The 17,393-nt window shown below is 43.4% G+C and overlaps 1 protein-coding gene across 6 annotated transcripts in view; it reads left to right on the top strand.

Annotated features, from left to right (window-relative positions):
- The window catches only part of PTPRZ1 (protein tyrosine phosphatase receptor type Z1), a 211,801-nt gene extending 202,365 nt beyond the window's left edge, over positions 1-9,436 (top strand). For all 6 annotated transcript variants that reach the window (XM_032791702.1, XM_032791701.1, XM_032791698.1 and 3 more), the window contains 7 exons: positions 848-941; positions 1,487-1,560; positions 2,771-2,899; positions 3,551-3,697; positions 5,530-5,672; positions 6,684-6,819; positions 8,429-9,436. In XM_032791702.1, coding sequence (XP_032647593.1) covers positions 848-941; positions 1,487-1,560; positions 2,771-2,899; positions 3,551-3,697; positions 5,530-5,672; positions 6,684-6,819; positions 8,429-8,569 — 864 coding nt within the window. In that variant the 3' untranslated portion in view covers positions 8,570-9,436. The remainder of the gene's footprint in view (positions 1-847; positions 942-1,486; positions 1,561-2,770; positions 2,900-3,550; positions 3,698-5,529; positions 5,673-6,683; positions 6,820-8,428) is intronic.
- Positions 9,437-17,393: the final 7,957 nt, after the last annotated feature.

The following is a 17,393-nucleotide window of genomic DNA, read 5'->3' as shown; positions in this document are numbered from 1 at the left end:
GCCTGAAAGGGGTTGTAGTGGCACAAGCTGCCTGAAATCTGCTTTGCAGCGTAGGCAGAGCCAGCCAGTACAGCCCCAAAAGTAGGCAGCCCTGGCTGGGCAGGAGGTGTGGCATGGAGAAGATGGGGGAGGCACTGATTCAACACACCCCTGCTACAGCCACTGCCATCATGGCACCCAGGTGTAGTGCTAGTGGCTGACACAGGTTTGCTAGTTGGGGTGAACCTGGCTCATTAAGTGAGAAATCTGCCTTTTCAAACAAATTTTAATTCAGGAAAACAAATCCCACCTTCATACTTGCTGGGTTATATGGTACAACTGAATTAGTGCTCTAATTTACTAGCGAACGTTACTCACACATGCACAGTACTCGTATTTCTCCAATATAATTAATGACTGAGTAGGAATAAACCAGGCTTATTAATAGGAATTCACAGTGTGTCCCTCTCTCCTGGGTAATGCTGCAAAGTCACTCCCTGGAGGAAAGCAGAACCTCAGATTTCTCAACAATGACCCTTTCAGAGAAACTAGGAGTTGGTGAGCTCAGAAGGGAATCCCCTAACAGTGCTGCGTAGCTGAAAGTATATGACAGACTGGATCCCAAGTGTAAATGGGAGGAAATGTTGAAGGCCAAATTCCAACAAACCAAATAATATCAGAGAGTGGGTGTTTCCCTTACTCTTCCTTTCCCTTGAAAGGCAAAATTATTAGAGTATTAATATTAAAAATGTGAATACTTGATCTAATTAAGACATTACTGTAAGCTGATTTTAATATAACTAACTCTACAGTTCATCTCTATTTTCTTCATCGTACAGTAACAGGATTCTTTTTCCTATTGTTTCAGCTACTGAGCCAATCTAATATACAGCAGTGTGATTATTCTACTGCACTGAAACAGTGTAACAGAGAAAAGAACAGAACTTCATCAGTCATCCCTGGTAGGCTTCTTCAAATCCGTTGCTTTCCATGGCAGTGGGGCAGAGGGTCCATGACTCCTGTAATGTAATTTTAGTGAAATAACGTTTCACACTCAGGGGTAGTTTACACTAAAAGTGCTACATCAACACATCTGCATTGATGCAGCTGCACTGCTGTACTGCATCTGATGAAGATGCTGTATGCCGACAGGAGAGAGCTCTCCTGTCAGCACAACTACTCAGCACAACTACTACACCTCCATGAGAAGCGCAAGTTATGCTGGCAGGAGAGCATCTCCTGCCAACATAGCGCCAGTGTGCACAGCACTTTGGTCACTGTAACTTGCGTCACTCTGGGGTGTCTTTTTTCACTCCTCTGAGCAACGTACATTATATCAACATAAGTGGTAGTTTAGACCTGCCCTATGTAGCCACTGTTAGGAGAAGAAGCTAAAGAGCTGGGTGATGTTTTATCCTGTTTGATGGATCTTTATTTTATTATCATTACTATAATACATAAGCCAGACAGTACAACGTATAGACTAGTTCACAACTTTCTTTTACAGTGGAAAGATCTAGAGTGGGTATCTCATCACTATCTGGTGAAGGTACAGACTACATCAATGCTTCCTATATTATGGTAAGTCAAATTGTCTGGTCTGCTGAAAAATACTCTATACTGCTATATATATTTTCAGAGTTGACAGATGTCTGCATGTTAGTGGCACAGTCTTTATTTTGAAGGAATGCTCTGCTTTCTCTTTCATTTTTCACACTTTCCATTCTTCCATGGTGGATGCTGCACTGGAATTGTTTTTAAGTCCACTCAAACATATTATAGTTTGATTCAGCATACAGTAAGAACACACAACACTTTTAAAATAGTACAATTTAGCACAAATTATGGGTGAGATTCAAAGGTTAATTAAAGCTACCAAGTTTTTTCAAGCCTCAGTGAATCATTCTGGCAAAAACAGTGTCCACATGTTGGGGGAGGGGAGCCATAGCCTTGCTTCCTCCCTGATCATGTGCAGGGACCGATCTATGAATGTTTTAGTGCCTGTGCAGGAGCCACAAAGTGTTGCCTTCTGCCTTCCGCTTTTTCCCCTGCATCATTTTTTTCCTTTGGATTCCTTTGTAACCCCTTCACTGTTGTCTTCCTCATACCATGGCCATCTCCCAAGAGTGGAATCCACTGTGCTGGCCACAGTGAGTGGGGGAGAGAGGAGGAGAAAGCCTTGGCTGGGGATTCAGAAGCTCTAGGAGAGGCCTCTGCCAGCTGGTAGGAGGACTTGATGGGAAACCTTGCTCAAGGCCTGCAGTCCTGCTTATGCATGGCATTTTACCAGGCATACCTGAGAGTGACAGCAGAAGCTGTCACTCTTGATGAGTGACATTTGACAGGTATGTCTGGACTTTCTTTCATAAAGCAGGGAAGTTATAATTAATGCTAGAAGATTTCACAGAAAGAATAATTATTTTAAGAAATTGAATTTATTCTTTTGCTGTGTACCCAGAGTCCCTGCAGAAACCTGGCCAGGGCAGAGCAATCAGTACATATGTCTGGGCTAATACCCATTTTTATTTTGAGTTGGCAGTTCACCATTATCTCTCTGCTGCTTGCAATACATTTTTGGGGGGAGGGGGAAAATTTGAACATTTATTATTTGTTTTTTATTGGTTTTCTCCTTTTCCATTTGACATACATTGATTTCTATTCCTGGAAGTCACATGAAATACAGGCCAATTTAGCTCTGTTTTTTAGACTTCCATCTTTGTATAGTGAAAGCTTCCTTTAAATATATATATTGATGGACATCAATTTTCAGACTGATGTTTTTGTTTTGCAGGGTTATTATCAAAGTAATGAATTCATTATTACCCAGCATCCTCTGTTACATACCATCAAGGATTTCTGGAGAATGATATGGGACCATAATGCTCAGCTAATAGTCATGCTTCCTGATAGTCAGAACATGGTAAGATTGATGTCTAATTGTTGTGGTTTGATCCAATGTAGGCTATAATAGTATCCTAATTTAAAAACACGAAACAGGCCTTATTCAGGCAAACTCCAACTGAAGTCAATAGTAGTTTATCTGAGTAAAAACTGAGAGAGACGCTCAAGTGTTGGAGCTGTATGTGTACATTAAGAATGAGCAAATGCACTCTTCAAGGACTAGTGGCATATGCTGTAGAAACATCTCAGGGTTTATTTTTATGTTTTGGGTAAGACCTGAGGCATGGGAAGGGGACAGTGTATGAGTGTGCATTTTGGAGGAGTGTCATGCAAATGCTTGAGAGAAATTTCTGTCATCTGAGAAATAGCTGTGAACACGAAAATCTACAGTGTCATTTTCTCTGCAAACATTTCATGAAGGTTATTCTTTTCATAAATGGGAAAGACTTTTAAGTTAGCCTTAGTGATCAGGGCAACTTCTGAAAACTATAAATAATTGTGCCTGCAAGAAAAGACATTTTTAATCCTGTCAAATTTAGATTCATGAATTGAACTTTAAGACTGTCACTTATATACATTTTGCATTATTTCTCTACCAAAGCATCTACATTGGATTGTTTTATTATGAGAACTAGAAAGAAAATTATTTAACTTTGTGGCTTTTTTTTAGGCTGAGGATGAATTTGTTTACTGGCCAAACAAAGATGAGCCTATAAATTGTGAGAGCTTTAAAGTTACTATGATTGCTGAAGAACACAAGTGTCTATCTAGTGAGGAAAAGCTTATAATCCAAGACTTTATTCTAGAAGCTACACAGGTAACATCATTAAAGTGGTACACTTGTGGGGATTTGATTTGTTAAAGTTAAATTATAAAGGTTTTAACATTAAAAAAAAGAATATGCGAGGTCCTTTAAACACACAGGCCAGGATCCACAGAGGGACTAAGGCATTGCGCTCCTGAGCTTCACAACACCGAACCTTTAGGTGATTAGAAAACACTGGAATAAACTATGATCCACAAAGCCTTAATTAGGCACATAGGCGCCCTATACAACAAATGGGGAGAGGTAGGCAGCTTAGAACTTGACCCCCAAAAGCCAGCCCACTAGGTGAGGAAAGGCTTAAAGATGTTGATGAGAGAAGTGTATCCTAAATCTCATCCCTCTCACAAAGATAGGTGCTGAAGTCTGGAGTGAAGGGAGACGCCTGTCTCTGGGGGAAAATAGGCAGGCCTTGCAGACCCGAGCTGGTAAGCATGCTCAGAGGCTGCCTAGCTCCACACAAAACAATCAGGGGGAGTGGAGAATAAACTAGGATTCCTTTATTGTGTTTTGCCCGATGGTTGGGGTACTCACCAAGGATGCAAGAGACCCCTTGGTTCAAGTCCCCAATCTGCCTGATGAGATGAAGGGAGTTGAACATGGATCTGCCACCTCTCAGGAAAGTGCGCTTATCAGTAGACTACATAGTGATTCTCACTTTTTCTCTGGCCCAATTAATATTTCATTATTCAATTGTTTAAGTGGAACAACTTCAGTAGGAGAGATTGAAGGAGACCCACATTAGAATAATCCATAGAGCAGTGACCAGGTCACTCACTTAATAGATACTTAATCACTCTTCAAATCCCTTCTATCAGGTCTTGATCTGGTGCTCTCCCACATCCCAGGTGAGCTCCCTAACCACTGGGCTGAAGGATATAAGGGAGCCCTACCACCTAGCTGTTTTGTGCTAGCCAGTTTCTGAGTTTGCCTACCAGACAGGGCTCTGCAGGCAAGATAGGTGTGTGAATATGTATCTCCCTCCAGTTTGTGGATCGCCTTGGGGCTCAGGCAGGAGATAGGTTCCAGATGCCCAGAGTAAGGGCTAGTGTACAATGGGAATTTACTTCAGCATAGCTTCATCTCACAGGGGTGTAAATCTGGGGATTAGGCATCTTAATACCTTTGTGGATCCAGGACACAGATTGTAAACTCTTTGGGAATAGAACATATGTTTCTATGTGTGTGCAAAGTACTGAAGGTTTGCTCCCATTTGGGTTTTTGCATACTATAATAAATGATAATACAAATAATAAGTAATAGTAATTGCATGAATGGAATGCTATAGCTGCAAGAACACAATAACTACACATACAGAGACACCAAAAATGCCTTGTTGTTTTAATCATACAAATGCCCTATTAATTTTCATAGAAACATCATAGAAATTCTAGGTTAAATGTGGTTGTATTACCAAATTAACCCCAGGAATTTAAGGGATTAGTTCTGAAAGTTACTGAGCACCCTCGCCTAATCCATTGACTTCACCCTACTCACATGCTTAATTTTGAGCATTTACACAAGTGTTTTGGTAGAGCTAGAAGTCAATACCTTGCAAGACTCAGTTCTTAGGGTTTAATTTAAGGCTTGATATGTTCGTCTTGAAAAAACATTTTTGCTAGGTTATTGGTGGAGCATCTGTTAGCTCATAAGAAACTCCAATTTCCTGTTGTAATAGAGAAAAAAAAGAAAATTGTAGAAATTATTTTGTGTGTGTTAGGCATTGACAGTGTACGCAGCTCTCCACAAGACACCAAACAAGGACAGTCTATTCTTTGAGGAGCTAGATTTATGCAAAAGCATTAATCATGACATTTTCCTTTTAGGATGACTATGTGCTCGAAGTGAAGCATTTTCAGTGTCCAAAATGGCCAAATCCTGATAGCCCTATTAGTAAAACATTTGAACTTATAAGTATCATAAAAGAAGAAAGTTCCAACAGAGATGGACCCATGATAGTGCATGATGAGTAAGCATTGTAACTTTCGCTTTGCTTTGGGTACTACATACATGGGCATTATTCCACCATACTCATGCTAATTTCTCATAAAGAGCTTGATCCATTGAAATTAGGCTTAAAGCATATAGAGAGTGCAAATAATAAAAGCAGGAGAACCATCCTGTTATTTTAGCTGCGTCAGCAAGAGAAACACTTGATTCAGCATCAAGAATGTTCTCTTTTTGGGTCTTTGTTTTTTGATAATCTGAAAGATTAACCAGTTTCCATCCAATGGAGAGTAAATATTTTTGTGTCTTTCTTTTAGTATAGCAAGTAGTAAAAACACAATTTAGACATTGGTCTTTAGAAATCACAGTGGGTGAGATCCTCACCCCTGCTCTGGCCCCCTTACCATGGGAAAAAGTGCTAGAGCAGCATAAAGGAGCCCTAAAAAGCCCTGGTTCTAGCTGTGGAAGGATTCTCTCAGTGCAGGCACTGTAGACAGCCATAAAGCTGCCTCTTGAGGACCTCCTCAAGCCCTGGGGTAGGGGATCTGGCAGGAAAGGCATGGGAGCAAGAAGGACTTGCCTTTGGGGCTGTGTTGTGACAGTGCTGCAGAGATTCCTGGTTGTGTTGCTGTCCATAGGGAAGTCCATGAAGGCTGCCATAAGACAGGCCACAGGGGTGTCTAAATTACAGTGATAGCCTTGAAGTAGCCAAGAATCAGAAGGGTGCAAAAACAGGATAAAGCCACTATAGTGGCCACCCTCCCTATGTGCTGTATCTCCTAGAGGTGCAGCACAGAATGTCACATTGAGTGACCAGATAGCAAGTGTGAAAAATGGGGACAGGGGGTGGGGAATAATAGGAGCCCATATAAAAAAAAAGCCCCAAATATCAGGACTGTCCCTATAAAATCAGGACATCTGGTCACTCTAGTGTCACCTCATGCACTAAGGGGGCTTCTGCATCTTCTCCAGCTGTGAGAATATGACCCAGTTCATACAAATATTTCTTTTGTGTGTTTTTAACTTTCAAAAGGCATGGAGGAGTGACAGCAGGTACTTTCTGTGCACTAACAACACTCATGCATCAGCTGGAAAATGAAAATTCCATGGATGTTTATCAGGTAGCTAAGATGATAAATTTGATGAGGCCAGGAGTCTTCACAGACATTGTAAGTAAATAAGCCAAATGTGTATATTTTTTCAATGTATGTATCATCTCTGGCAAAATTTGAGTTGGAGCAGCAAAACCACATTTTTCAGTGTGAATCTCTTCATTGGTTAAAGCAAAACTGTGTTCCAAAATAAAGTGTTCATATGAAGAACTAAATATATTAAGCCTACTTGATGGAATATTATTTAATAATTGTCAATCAGAAAGTGAAGCACTTCCTATACCATTACAAAACTTGCACTATAATCTGCAAATTATGGTTTGATTTCACCAAGGAATACAGGCACACTCCCAAACATTTCAAGTAGACCCTTGAGCAGGGCCAGCGCAATCCATTAGGTGACCTAGGCGGTCACCTAGGGCACTAACATTTGGGTGGCAGCGACAGCAGCGGCTGGATCTTTGACCGCCTCGGGCAGCGGCGACATTTCGGGGGCAGAACCTTCCGCCACCTCTGTTGGGGGTGGCATTTTGGGGGCGGGACCTTCTGCCACCTCTGTCGGGGGCAGTATTTCGGGGGCAGGACCTTCTGCCCCCTAGGGTGGCAAAAAAACTGGTGACACTCCTGCCCTTGAGTGATCACCCGAATGTTTCTGGTATGGTTAGGATCAATTTTTAGTAAAAGTGTGCTGCTACTGCTACTGAGACCCTGATCTCTCATGCTCATGAGTGATCACTTAAGATCAATTTCACTGTGGTTTTGGAAAGAGGGAGGGGATACCTCAGTGGTTTGAGCAGTGGTTTGAGCTGTGGCCTCCTAAACCCAAGGTTGTGAGCTCAATCCTTGAGTGGGCCACCCAGGGATCTGGGGTAAAATCAGTAGTTGGTCCTCCTAGTGAATGCAGGGGACTGAATTTGAGGACCTTCCAGTTCTATTTGATAGGTATATCTCCATATATTTTAATGGAGAGGAATAGCTCAGTAGTTTGAGCATTGTCTGCTAAACCCAGGGTTGTGAGTTCAGTCCTTGAGGGGGCCATTTAGGGAACTGGGGTAAAAAAAAAAATCTGTCTGGGTATTGGTCCTGCTTTGAGCAGGGGGATGGACTAGATGACCTGCTGAGGTCCCTTCCAACCCTGATATTCTATGATAACAGTATTAAATTAGAAATCTCCAGTGAAGTCCATGTAGGAACAGATACAGATTCACTGCAGAGAGGACAATTGTGTGCTGAATTCTGTTGTCAGTTACACCAGTGGAAACCTAGAGTAGGTTTAGTGCCACTACTACAGAGTTACAGGAACATTTCACATTATGGATGAAATCCTGGCCCAGCTGAAGTCAATAGGAGCTTTACCATTGACTTCAGTGAAACCAGGATTTCACCCCCTATGTTAAAAAAAATGCACAAGCAAATATTCTGCCCTGGAGCACCTACACAATAGCCATTGATACTGAGTTACATACTGTATGCAGATAGGGGCTATTTGTCACAGAATTAACACATCAGTTAATGAGTTACACACAGTAGACTGCAGGGGGGCTGGATAGCACCAGATTGACTCTTCATCAGTGGCTCAATTACTTTTTTGTGTAAAAGTATTTCAAAATAATCAAACATTATTATTTAGAGCACCACATTGAACGTATCTTCTTTTCTTCTGTAGGAGCAGTACCAGTTTCTGTACAAAGCTATCCTAAGTCTGGTTAGCACGAGGCAAGAAGAAAACCCTTCTGCATCCATGGACAGTAATGGCACAGCTTTACCTGATGGAAATGCAGCTGAAAGCTTAGAATCTTTAGTTTAACTAACACACACACACACACACACACACACACACACACAGTCATCCCTGGAATTTAGCATTGTTGTTTTCATTTTTAAATTATTCAGGGAGAGATCTGTCCAGTTATTATATGATCTGTTCCCTTCTCCTGTTCAAACAAACAATAGTTATTCTTGTGGCATATGATTTTACTTCCGAACTCACATCATTAACAATGTGTGCCTTTTTTTGAAAGATTTCTTGTAATACATTTGTTACGTCTGGACTAACTTGATTGAATTTTACAGTGTTTCTAAGAATGAAATTGTGGTATGTTTTTCAGTATTAGTTTTCAATTTGGCTTTACTTCTAACTTAAAATTTATCATATTTATAGATGATAGGAGGGTTCTCAACTACAAATAAAAATGTCATGTTTTTAGTATCCAATTTACTTGCTGTATTTATAGCAATCCATATACCTTTTAATATAGTTGAATGTAAATAAAATACTGTTCTTTATAATATTCAACATTTTAAGACTGCAGTAGATGCTTAGACTTGTAACCTGTTACTTACTGTAAATACTTCTATAGTGATTCCATGGACCAAATTTATATTTATAATTGTAGATTTTTATATTTTACTACAGAGTCAGTTTTCTAGTTCTGTGTAATTGCATTGTTATAATGATGTAGTTCAGTATCTGTTTTTATTTTAACAAAGTCTCCTGATATACTATTGTGCATCTTCGGTGATTAACCTTCATATATGTGCACGGAATTTTAACTTTTTGTGGGAAATATAAATTGAGTTGTTTTGAAATGAGAAGTTTTTATGAGAATAACATCTGTACTTGGCATTGTTTTAATTGTTTTTACCTAAGGCATTGAAAAAATAAATATAAATATTCCAGTCTATGCCTAGCACAGTAAAGACTGTGCATCATCAATACTGAAGACATTTCACTTATAAAGAACAATATTACTGGCTCAAGGCCATGTTACAAAAACTTCCTATGTGAAACTCATGAGTGCTAAGTTCTGATCTGCCTCCTCCAGGTTGGTTTTGCCCCATCCTGTTGTGATTGAGCTCTCGTGAGGCTAGTGTAGCAATAACCAGTTTACTTTGGCACAGTTGGTTTTAGATTTTTAGGGGGCATATTGGGATCTGATATGAGGCTGGAGAGAAATGCTGTGGCAATGAGAGGGGAATGGATTTTAGAAGCAGAAGAAGATCGACCTACTTGGGCTTGGAGCTTTTGTACACTTGAGGAAAATAGAAAGGAGCATAACCTCTAGCAAGGCAAGTGTAAAAGTATAATTAGGCAGGTCAAAAAAGGATTTGAAGCGCAACTAGCAAAAGACTTTAAAAAATAATTTGGTGTTAGTTTTTAAGTACATCAGAAGCAGGAAGCCTGCCAGTCAGTGGGACCAAAGGACAAATGAGGTGCTAAAGGAGTACTCAAAGGAAGATAAGGCCATTGTGAAGAAGCTAAATGAATTCTTTGCATTGGTTTTCACTGCAGAGGATGTGACAGAGATTCCCAAGCCTGAGCCATTCTTTTAGGTGACAAATCTAAGGAACTGCCCCAGGTTGAGGTGTCATTAGAGGAGGTTTTGGAACAAATTGATAAATTAAACGTAATAAGTCACCAGGACCAGATGGGATTCACCAAAGATTTCTGAAGGAACTCAAATGTGAAATTGCAGAACTGCTATGTGTGGTACGTAAACTATTACTTAAATCAGCTTCTGTACCAGATGACTGGAGAATAGCCAATGTGGCATCAATTTTTACAAAAGGCTGCAGGGTGATCCTGGTAATTATGGGCCAGTCAGCCTAACTTCAGTACCAGGCAAATCAGTTGAAACTATAGTAAAGAATAGAATTATCAGACACACAGATGAACACCCTATGTTGAGGAAGAGTCCATGCAGCTTTTGTAAAGGGAAATCGTGCCTCACCAATCTAGGGTTGCCAGATCTCCCTGTTTCACCGGGAGCCTCCCAGAATCAGGCTCTATTTCCCAGAGGCTACTGACAGCAAATGGAGGGATTTTAGGCCACTAAAAGTCAGTAGGCACAGCGGGGCTAAGGCCCTGGCCCCACGTCACTCCCAGAAGCGGGTGGCATATCCCTGCAGCCCCTGGAGGGGGCAGGGGCTCTGTGTGTTGTCCATGCCCTGAGTGAAAACTCCACAGCTCCCATTGGCCAGGAACTGCGTCCAACAGGAGATCTGGGGATGGTGCCTGCAGACAGGGTCAGCACACAGAGCCCCCTGGCCCCACCGCAGGGGCCACAGAGTTGGGAGAGGACCTGCTTTAGCCCCGCTGCACCACCAACCAGGAGCCGCTCAAGGTAAGTGCTGCCTGGCCAGCGCCCACATGCCTCACCCCCTCCTGCACCCCAACCCCCTGCCCCAGCCCTGAGTTCCCTCCTGCACCCAAACTCCCAGAGTCCTCACCCTGAACCCCCTTCTGCAACCACACCCCAATTCCCTGCCCCGGCTCTAAGCCCCCTCTCGGAACCCACATCTTGCACCCAAACCCCCTCCCCCATCCCTGAGTCTCCTCCAGCACCCAAACTCTCTCCCAGATCTTGCACCCTGCACTCCGTCCTGCATCCCAACCCCCTACCCCAGGTTCAGCCCAGAGCCCCCTCCCACACTCCAGAGCCCGCAGCCCAACCCCCTGCCCAAGCCCAGTGAAAGTAAGTGGGGGAGAATGAGTGATGGAGGGAGGGCGGAAGGAGTGAGTGGGGCGGGGCCTCAGAGATGGGGTGGAGCATAGGCAGGATGTCAGGGAAGGGGCAGGGCAGGGACCAAGGCAAGGGTGTTTGGGTTTGTGTGATCAGACAGTTGGCAACCGTACACCAATCTATTACAATTATTTTTGAGGGGAACAACAACCGTGGACAAGGGTGATCCAGTGTATATAGTGTACTTAGATTTTCAGAAAGCCTTTGACAAGGTCTCTCACCAAAAGCTCTTAAGCAAAGTAAGCTGTCATGGGATAAGAGGTCCTCTCATGGATCAGTAACTGGTTAAAAGACAGAAAACAATGGGTAGGAATAAATGGTCAGTATTCAGAATGGAGAGAGGTAAATAGTGATCTGTACTGAGTCACAAAGGGATCTCATAAAACTGGGTAACTGGACAACAAAATAGCACTTGAAATTCAGTGTTGATAAATGCAAAATAATGCACAATAGAAAACATCCCAACTCTACATACAAAATGTTGGGATCTAAGTTAGTTGTTACCACTCAAGAAAGAGCTCTTGGAGTCATTGTAGCTAGGACTCTGAAAACATCCATTCACTATGAAGCAGCATTTGTGAAAACTAACATTAGGAAAGGGATTGATAATAAGATAGACAATATCATAATGGCCCTATATAAATCCAAGGTATGCCCACATCCTGAATACGGCATGCAGTTCTGGTCGCGTCATCTCAAAAAGCTGTATTAGAATTGGAAAAGGTACAGAGAAGGACAACAAAAATTATTAGGGGTATGGAACAGCTTCCATATGAAAGGCTGGGACTTTTCAGCTTGAAAAGAGGCAACTAAGAGGGCAATATGATAGATCAGTAGGTTTCAAACTTTTTTCCTGGGGACCCAGTTGAAGAAAATTGTTGATGCTCATAACCCAAAGGAGCTGGGGATGAAGGGTTTGGGGAGTGAGAGGGGCTCAGGGCTGGGGCAGAGGGTTGGAGTGCAGGGGTGAGGGCTATGGGGCAAGGTTGGGAATGAGGAGTTCAGGGTGTGGGAGGTGGCTCTGGGTTGTGGCAGGGAGTTGGGGAGTGGGAAGGGGGTCAGGGCTCTGGGCTGGGGGTACCAGCTCTGGGGTGGGGCCAGGGATGAGGGGTTTGGGGTGCAGGAAGGGGTTCTGGGTTTGGGCAGGCTCAGGGCTGAGGCAGGGGATTGGGGCGCAGGGTTGGAATAGCGACTTCCCTCCAGCAACTCCTAGTCAGTGGTGCAGCCAGGGTGCATCATGGACTGCATTGCATCCCAAAAGCAGGCAGCAGCAGCTCTGGCTCCTAGGCAAAGGCATGCAAGTCTCGTCCACATCACCGTGCCCCCAACAGTTCCCATTGGCCAGTTCCTGGCTAATAGGAGTGCGGAGCTGGTGCTTGGGGCGGGATCAGAGTGTGGAGTCCTGTGCCGGCCCCTCACCCCCGCCTAGAAGCCAGACTGCTGCTGGCTGCTTCTGGGGCACAGTGCGGTGTTGGAAAAGGTAGCTACTAGTCTGCCTTAGCTGGGCAGCACTGCCAATGGGACTTTTAACATCCTGGTCGGCGCCTTACATGCCTTACATACAGTAGTGGGTCACGACCCATGATTTGAAAACACTGTGCTAGCAAGCTATAAAATCATGACTGCTGTGAGGAAAGTGAACAAGGAAGTGTTATTTTCTCTTTCACATACCACAAGAACCAGGGGTCACCCAATAAAATTATTAGGCAGCAAACAAACAAAAGGAACACAACACACAGTCAACCTGTGGAACTTGTTGCCAGGAGATGTTGTGACGGTCGAAACTATAAAGAGGTTCAAAAAAAGGTAAGTTCATGGAGGATAGGTCCGTCAATAGCTGTTAGTCAAGCTGGTCAGGGATGCAACTCCATGCTCTGGGTGGCCCTAGCCTCTGACGGCCAGAAGCTGGGAGTGGACGATAAGGCATGGCTCAGTCAGTTGCCCTGTTCTGTTCATTCCCTCTGAAGCACCTCCCATTCGCGACTGCCAGAAGACGGGATACTGGACTAGATGGACCATTGGTCTGACTCAGTGTGGACATTCTTATATGTTTACCTGAGTAATGCCTATCAACTGATAGGCATTAAAGGGGATCTCTGGGCTCCAGAATTCAGAGCTGTGAAAGCTAAAAGGACTGAGACATGCAACATTGCTTGTTTGTGTAACGTCACATAGGAATCATTCATAGGTGTGGGAACGAGGGGTATGGGGCTTGCTGCAGCACCTCCCCTCCTCCCCAGCTTTTAGCTGGGGCTCCACTACTGACCCCATGGCCAAGTCCAAACTGCTGCCCCCCTCCCCTGGGGTCCTGGCTGCTGACTCCGCACCTGGGTCCTGGCTGCCACCCCTTCCCTGCAAGGTCCTGGCTGTTGGCTCCTCCCCCCCACCCTCAGAAACTCAGGGGGAAGAGGCAGACAAAGGTAAGGAGCCTGGCTTTCAGCATCCACATTATTAAAAGTGTTCCTGTGCCACAGGAATTATTTATAAAATTTTGTCTTTAGCTTCTCTCATTTATTGCCTACAGTCCTGGAGCCTTAACATTGTCTTAGTCCTCCAGCAATGGGGAGTCTCATTTTATAAGAACTCACTTTGAAATAGTTGTACATCAAAGCATGCTACAGAACTTTGAGTGCACAGTAGCAGGGTTCCATATGACCAACTAGAACGCAGCAAGCTAGAGTTACACCCTGACTTGCTGTGCATAACTGAGCACGTAGACAAGTCCTAAGTAGAATGGATTTTCCCAGAAAATTAGGCAAACTCATTCATTTTGCTGTGTAACATGTAGATGAAATCTCAAGTATGAGTGGACTGACCTGAATCAGTCAAAATAAGACAATGCATAATTTGTCTTCTAAAATTGTGCCAATGTGTTTATTCTGTTAAATCCCATTTTCCACTTGACCTCATCTGCTGCTATAGTTATGAAGCCCCCTGCCTTCCTAATTCAAAGGGTCAACCAATTGCACAAATAACTCACATGGAAATAAAGGAGCCTCTCTTTGTGAATCAGGCTGCTCGCTGCTAAGGATATTCTGGTTCTCTTGCGCTGTTACGTGTCATATTTGTACATTGCTAATTCTAGGTTAGGTAGGAAATACAGCTTAATGGCATACATTGTGTGTGTGAATACAATGCAGTATTATTTATATGGTCTTAGATTTGTTTTTTTTTAAAAAGTTCTCTGACATTTAACATGGCTAACGTACATTTGTACAGCTACTCTGTAGTTTATGCATATTTTCTCTTCATTTGATAAAAGGAAAGAGTTCCATGTATATTGTATCTGATCACACCCACAAAACTACACATTAATTTATAACATTGTAAAACTCCATAAATTGCATCTGTGCAATCCTCAGCTGAGCTTATTTTAAAGAAGTAGGATAGTCCTTTGCCAGAAGACATCTTCCTCTAAGGGGCCTGAGCAATTGGATTCTACCTCTTGCAAAGCATTCAACTGCTTGAAACCTTTGCATAAGTAGTTCAAACAGGGCAGCTATGGAATTTAAGGCTCTTTTCATTGTTCCAACAACACAGAACATAAACAGACAAAATAATTTTTCTTCTCTTAATCCCCCAGAATGCAAGTGCCAGTGAGGTTAATTTTGATTTTATGGCTCTTTCCCAAACCTCATTCCTCTTACTTTATATTGCCTCTCCTCACCATAGTATCAGCACACGGTATGATTCACAACAGCACAAATAACCCTCATTAGCTCGTGTCTGCTCCAGCTTTTGCACTAGGAAAACTGGACCATAACCCAACACAAGGTCATACTTTTTTCCCCTGGCAACTTCTAGTAATATTTTTACCCCACGTTTTCCACTTAAAAATAGTTATATATAATCCAAGTACACAAAATGGTTTATAGGCAAATATACTCCACTGTAGCTCTTACATCTAACTCACACTAAAAGCAAAATTGAACAGTCCTATTTTGAAAATTCACCCTTGAAATCAGTTTGAAAGAAACACTGTCCATTTTAAAATAACAATCCAAGGAATCAAGTTGTGTGCCAAGACTTTTTTCCACCAATGTCTGCAATCATATTCATCATCTTAGCATGCCTGACAAGTTATTTAAAACATAAGTCCTTAGGATAATCTCTTTAGCAACACATATTGGTTTTGATATCTAAAAAAATTAAGAATCATAAGAAAGCTTCCCTAATCTTCAACCTGTGATGGATTATTGATTTGAATAAATGCGTGTCAGTTCCCAAATAGAGCTGGCACGTAATTCTCAGACAAAGGCCATCTTTTAATTATTTTTTTTCTTATAATCCAGGCTACAGTCTCAAAAGACAGAGCCTGTGTTTGTAAACTGGGTCAAGTGGGGAAAAGATGATAGGTATAGCCGGCTAGTCGCCAACTAACTCAACATAATGTCAATTTAAGGATTTTTTAAAAAAAAAAAAAAAAACCTGTGTAAATCATGCTAAGCTTAACAGGTTTCCTGCTAAGAACACCCACATAACCATATACTCACCAGCAACATGCCTAACCCCTGAATATACAGCATTTGTTACTGTGACTGCATGTCTAAGGAAAACTTTTACAGCTGTCATTTACGTATCAATTGAACTGCTTTAAAGACACAGTAACAATTGCAAGCAGCTAGGGCTCTCAATCATTGTAATGGTTCTGAAGATTAAATTGTTGCCTACCTTATGGATAATGCAGTTAGTGACACCTCTAGTTACAGCTGCCTGCTCCTTGGCTTTATAAGACCCTAGTTTCCATTGCTTATAACTTTCCTGTCTGGGCAGCCATTTTTCATTCTAGGTGGCTCCCTCAAGATAACTGGCTTTGGAATATTTTTGCTAAAACTGGTCAACCATTCCTGAGACTAAGATGGTTGGGGGACAGGGAGAGCAGGACAGAGAGTGAGAAGGAAGGTTGTTTTGCTGATGTTCAAAGAAATTCTTACTTATTTTGTTAAGAAACTCTACCATGCCCATGATTTGGTGCAAGGGCTTGATATTTGTCAGGGACATCATCCTGGTGTTATGGCTATGCCTTTAGCCATCCACATAAACCTGCACCCAAATTTGGCCACACTGTGAGCTCTGAACATGCACACATGCTAAGCAGCCTTGTTAGCAGTTGACAGTTAAATGCTCTGAAGCGTGCACAGGCATGTTCCTGCAGGGTCTGAAGAAGACATTCCCTGAAACTGCATCTTCCCATTGTGCAGAACTGCAGTGGTGGCAGACACAAGAACTGAAAGCAGGGTGACACTGCTTCCTGAGCTCCCAAGATTCTTGCTATTGAGAGCCCAGGCAACCTGGAGAAGGTAGCAGCAGTCTAACTGGAAAGCAGAGGAATGTAGGGTACAGGAGCCAGGGGGCTAGAGAAAATAAAGGGGCCTGGAGTGAATGGAAGATTTAGGAAGCTGGGAGAACAGACAGTTGCAGAGTTGGGGCAAGAGCCAGAAAGGAAGGACCTGTGAATAACAGCATAGAGGAGGGGCAAGGGTGGCAAGTTGTATGGGCCCATGGTACCCAGGCTGCAACAATATTCAGGGCCCAGGGGCCTGGCCCCACCAATGTTTGGGGCCGAGTCTCTCCCCTGGTCCCACCTGCCACCCTTGTATACCTCACCAAAGTGTCCCCTGGCCTCCACTTGCTGCCCCCATGTGCCTCCCTGGGGCCCCGGAGCAGAGCATCCCTGTCTCTCCCCTGCAGTTCCAGCCTGCCTCCCTGCATCAATTGCCACCATAGGGTCCTAATGCCTCTATGCACTACTGCCAGGGTAGACGGACAAGTGCCCTTCCCCCTCAGACACTCATATTCCACCAGCACAGGGCCCCCCCTCACCCCCCAACCCCCCCACCTGCAGTCACTGTTCCTGCCCCATGCTGGACAATGGGCAGTCCCACCCCCGACCCCCAGTGAGGCTATAGTGAGGGGCAGCAGCAGGGGAGGAGGCACACATGTTATGACAGCTGCCCCTCCAGCACCCACCAGAGGGGAGGCGAGAGGGCTTCCTGGACCTGAGAGGGGCCCTAGGAGCACGTGTAGTGATGGTGGTGTGAGGTAAGTGTGGTGCAGGAGGGCTGGGGTGGGCTCCCCGGAGCTCACTGCTGCCTGCAGGGAGAGGGC

Source organism: Chelonoidis abingdonii, chromosome 1 (genome assembly GCF_003597395.2).
Source record: "Chelonoidis abingdonii isolate Lonesome George chromosome 1, CheloAbing_2.0, whole genome shotgun sequence".
Taxonomy (NCBI): domain Eukaryota; kingdom Metazoa; phylum Chordata; order Testudines; family Testudinidae; genus Chelonoidis; species Chelonoidis abingdonii.
Note: the sequence above shows the minus strand (reverse complement) of the source record. Positions and strands in the feature narration are given on the sequence as shown.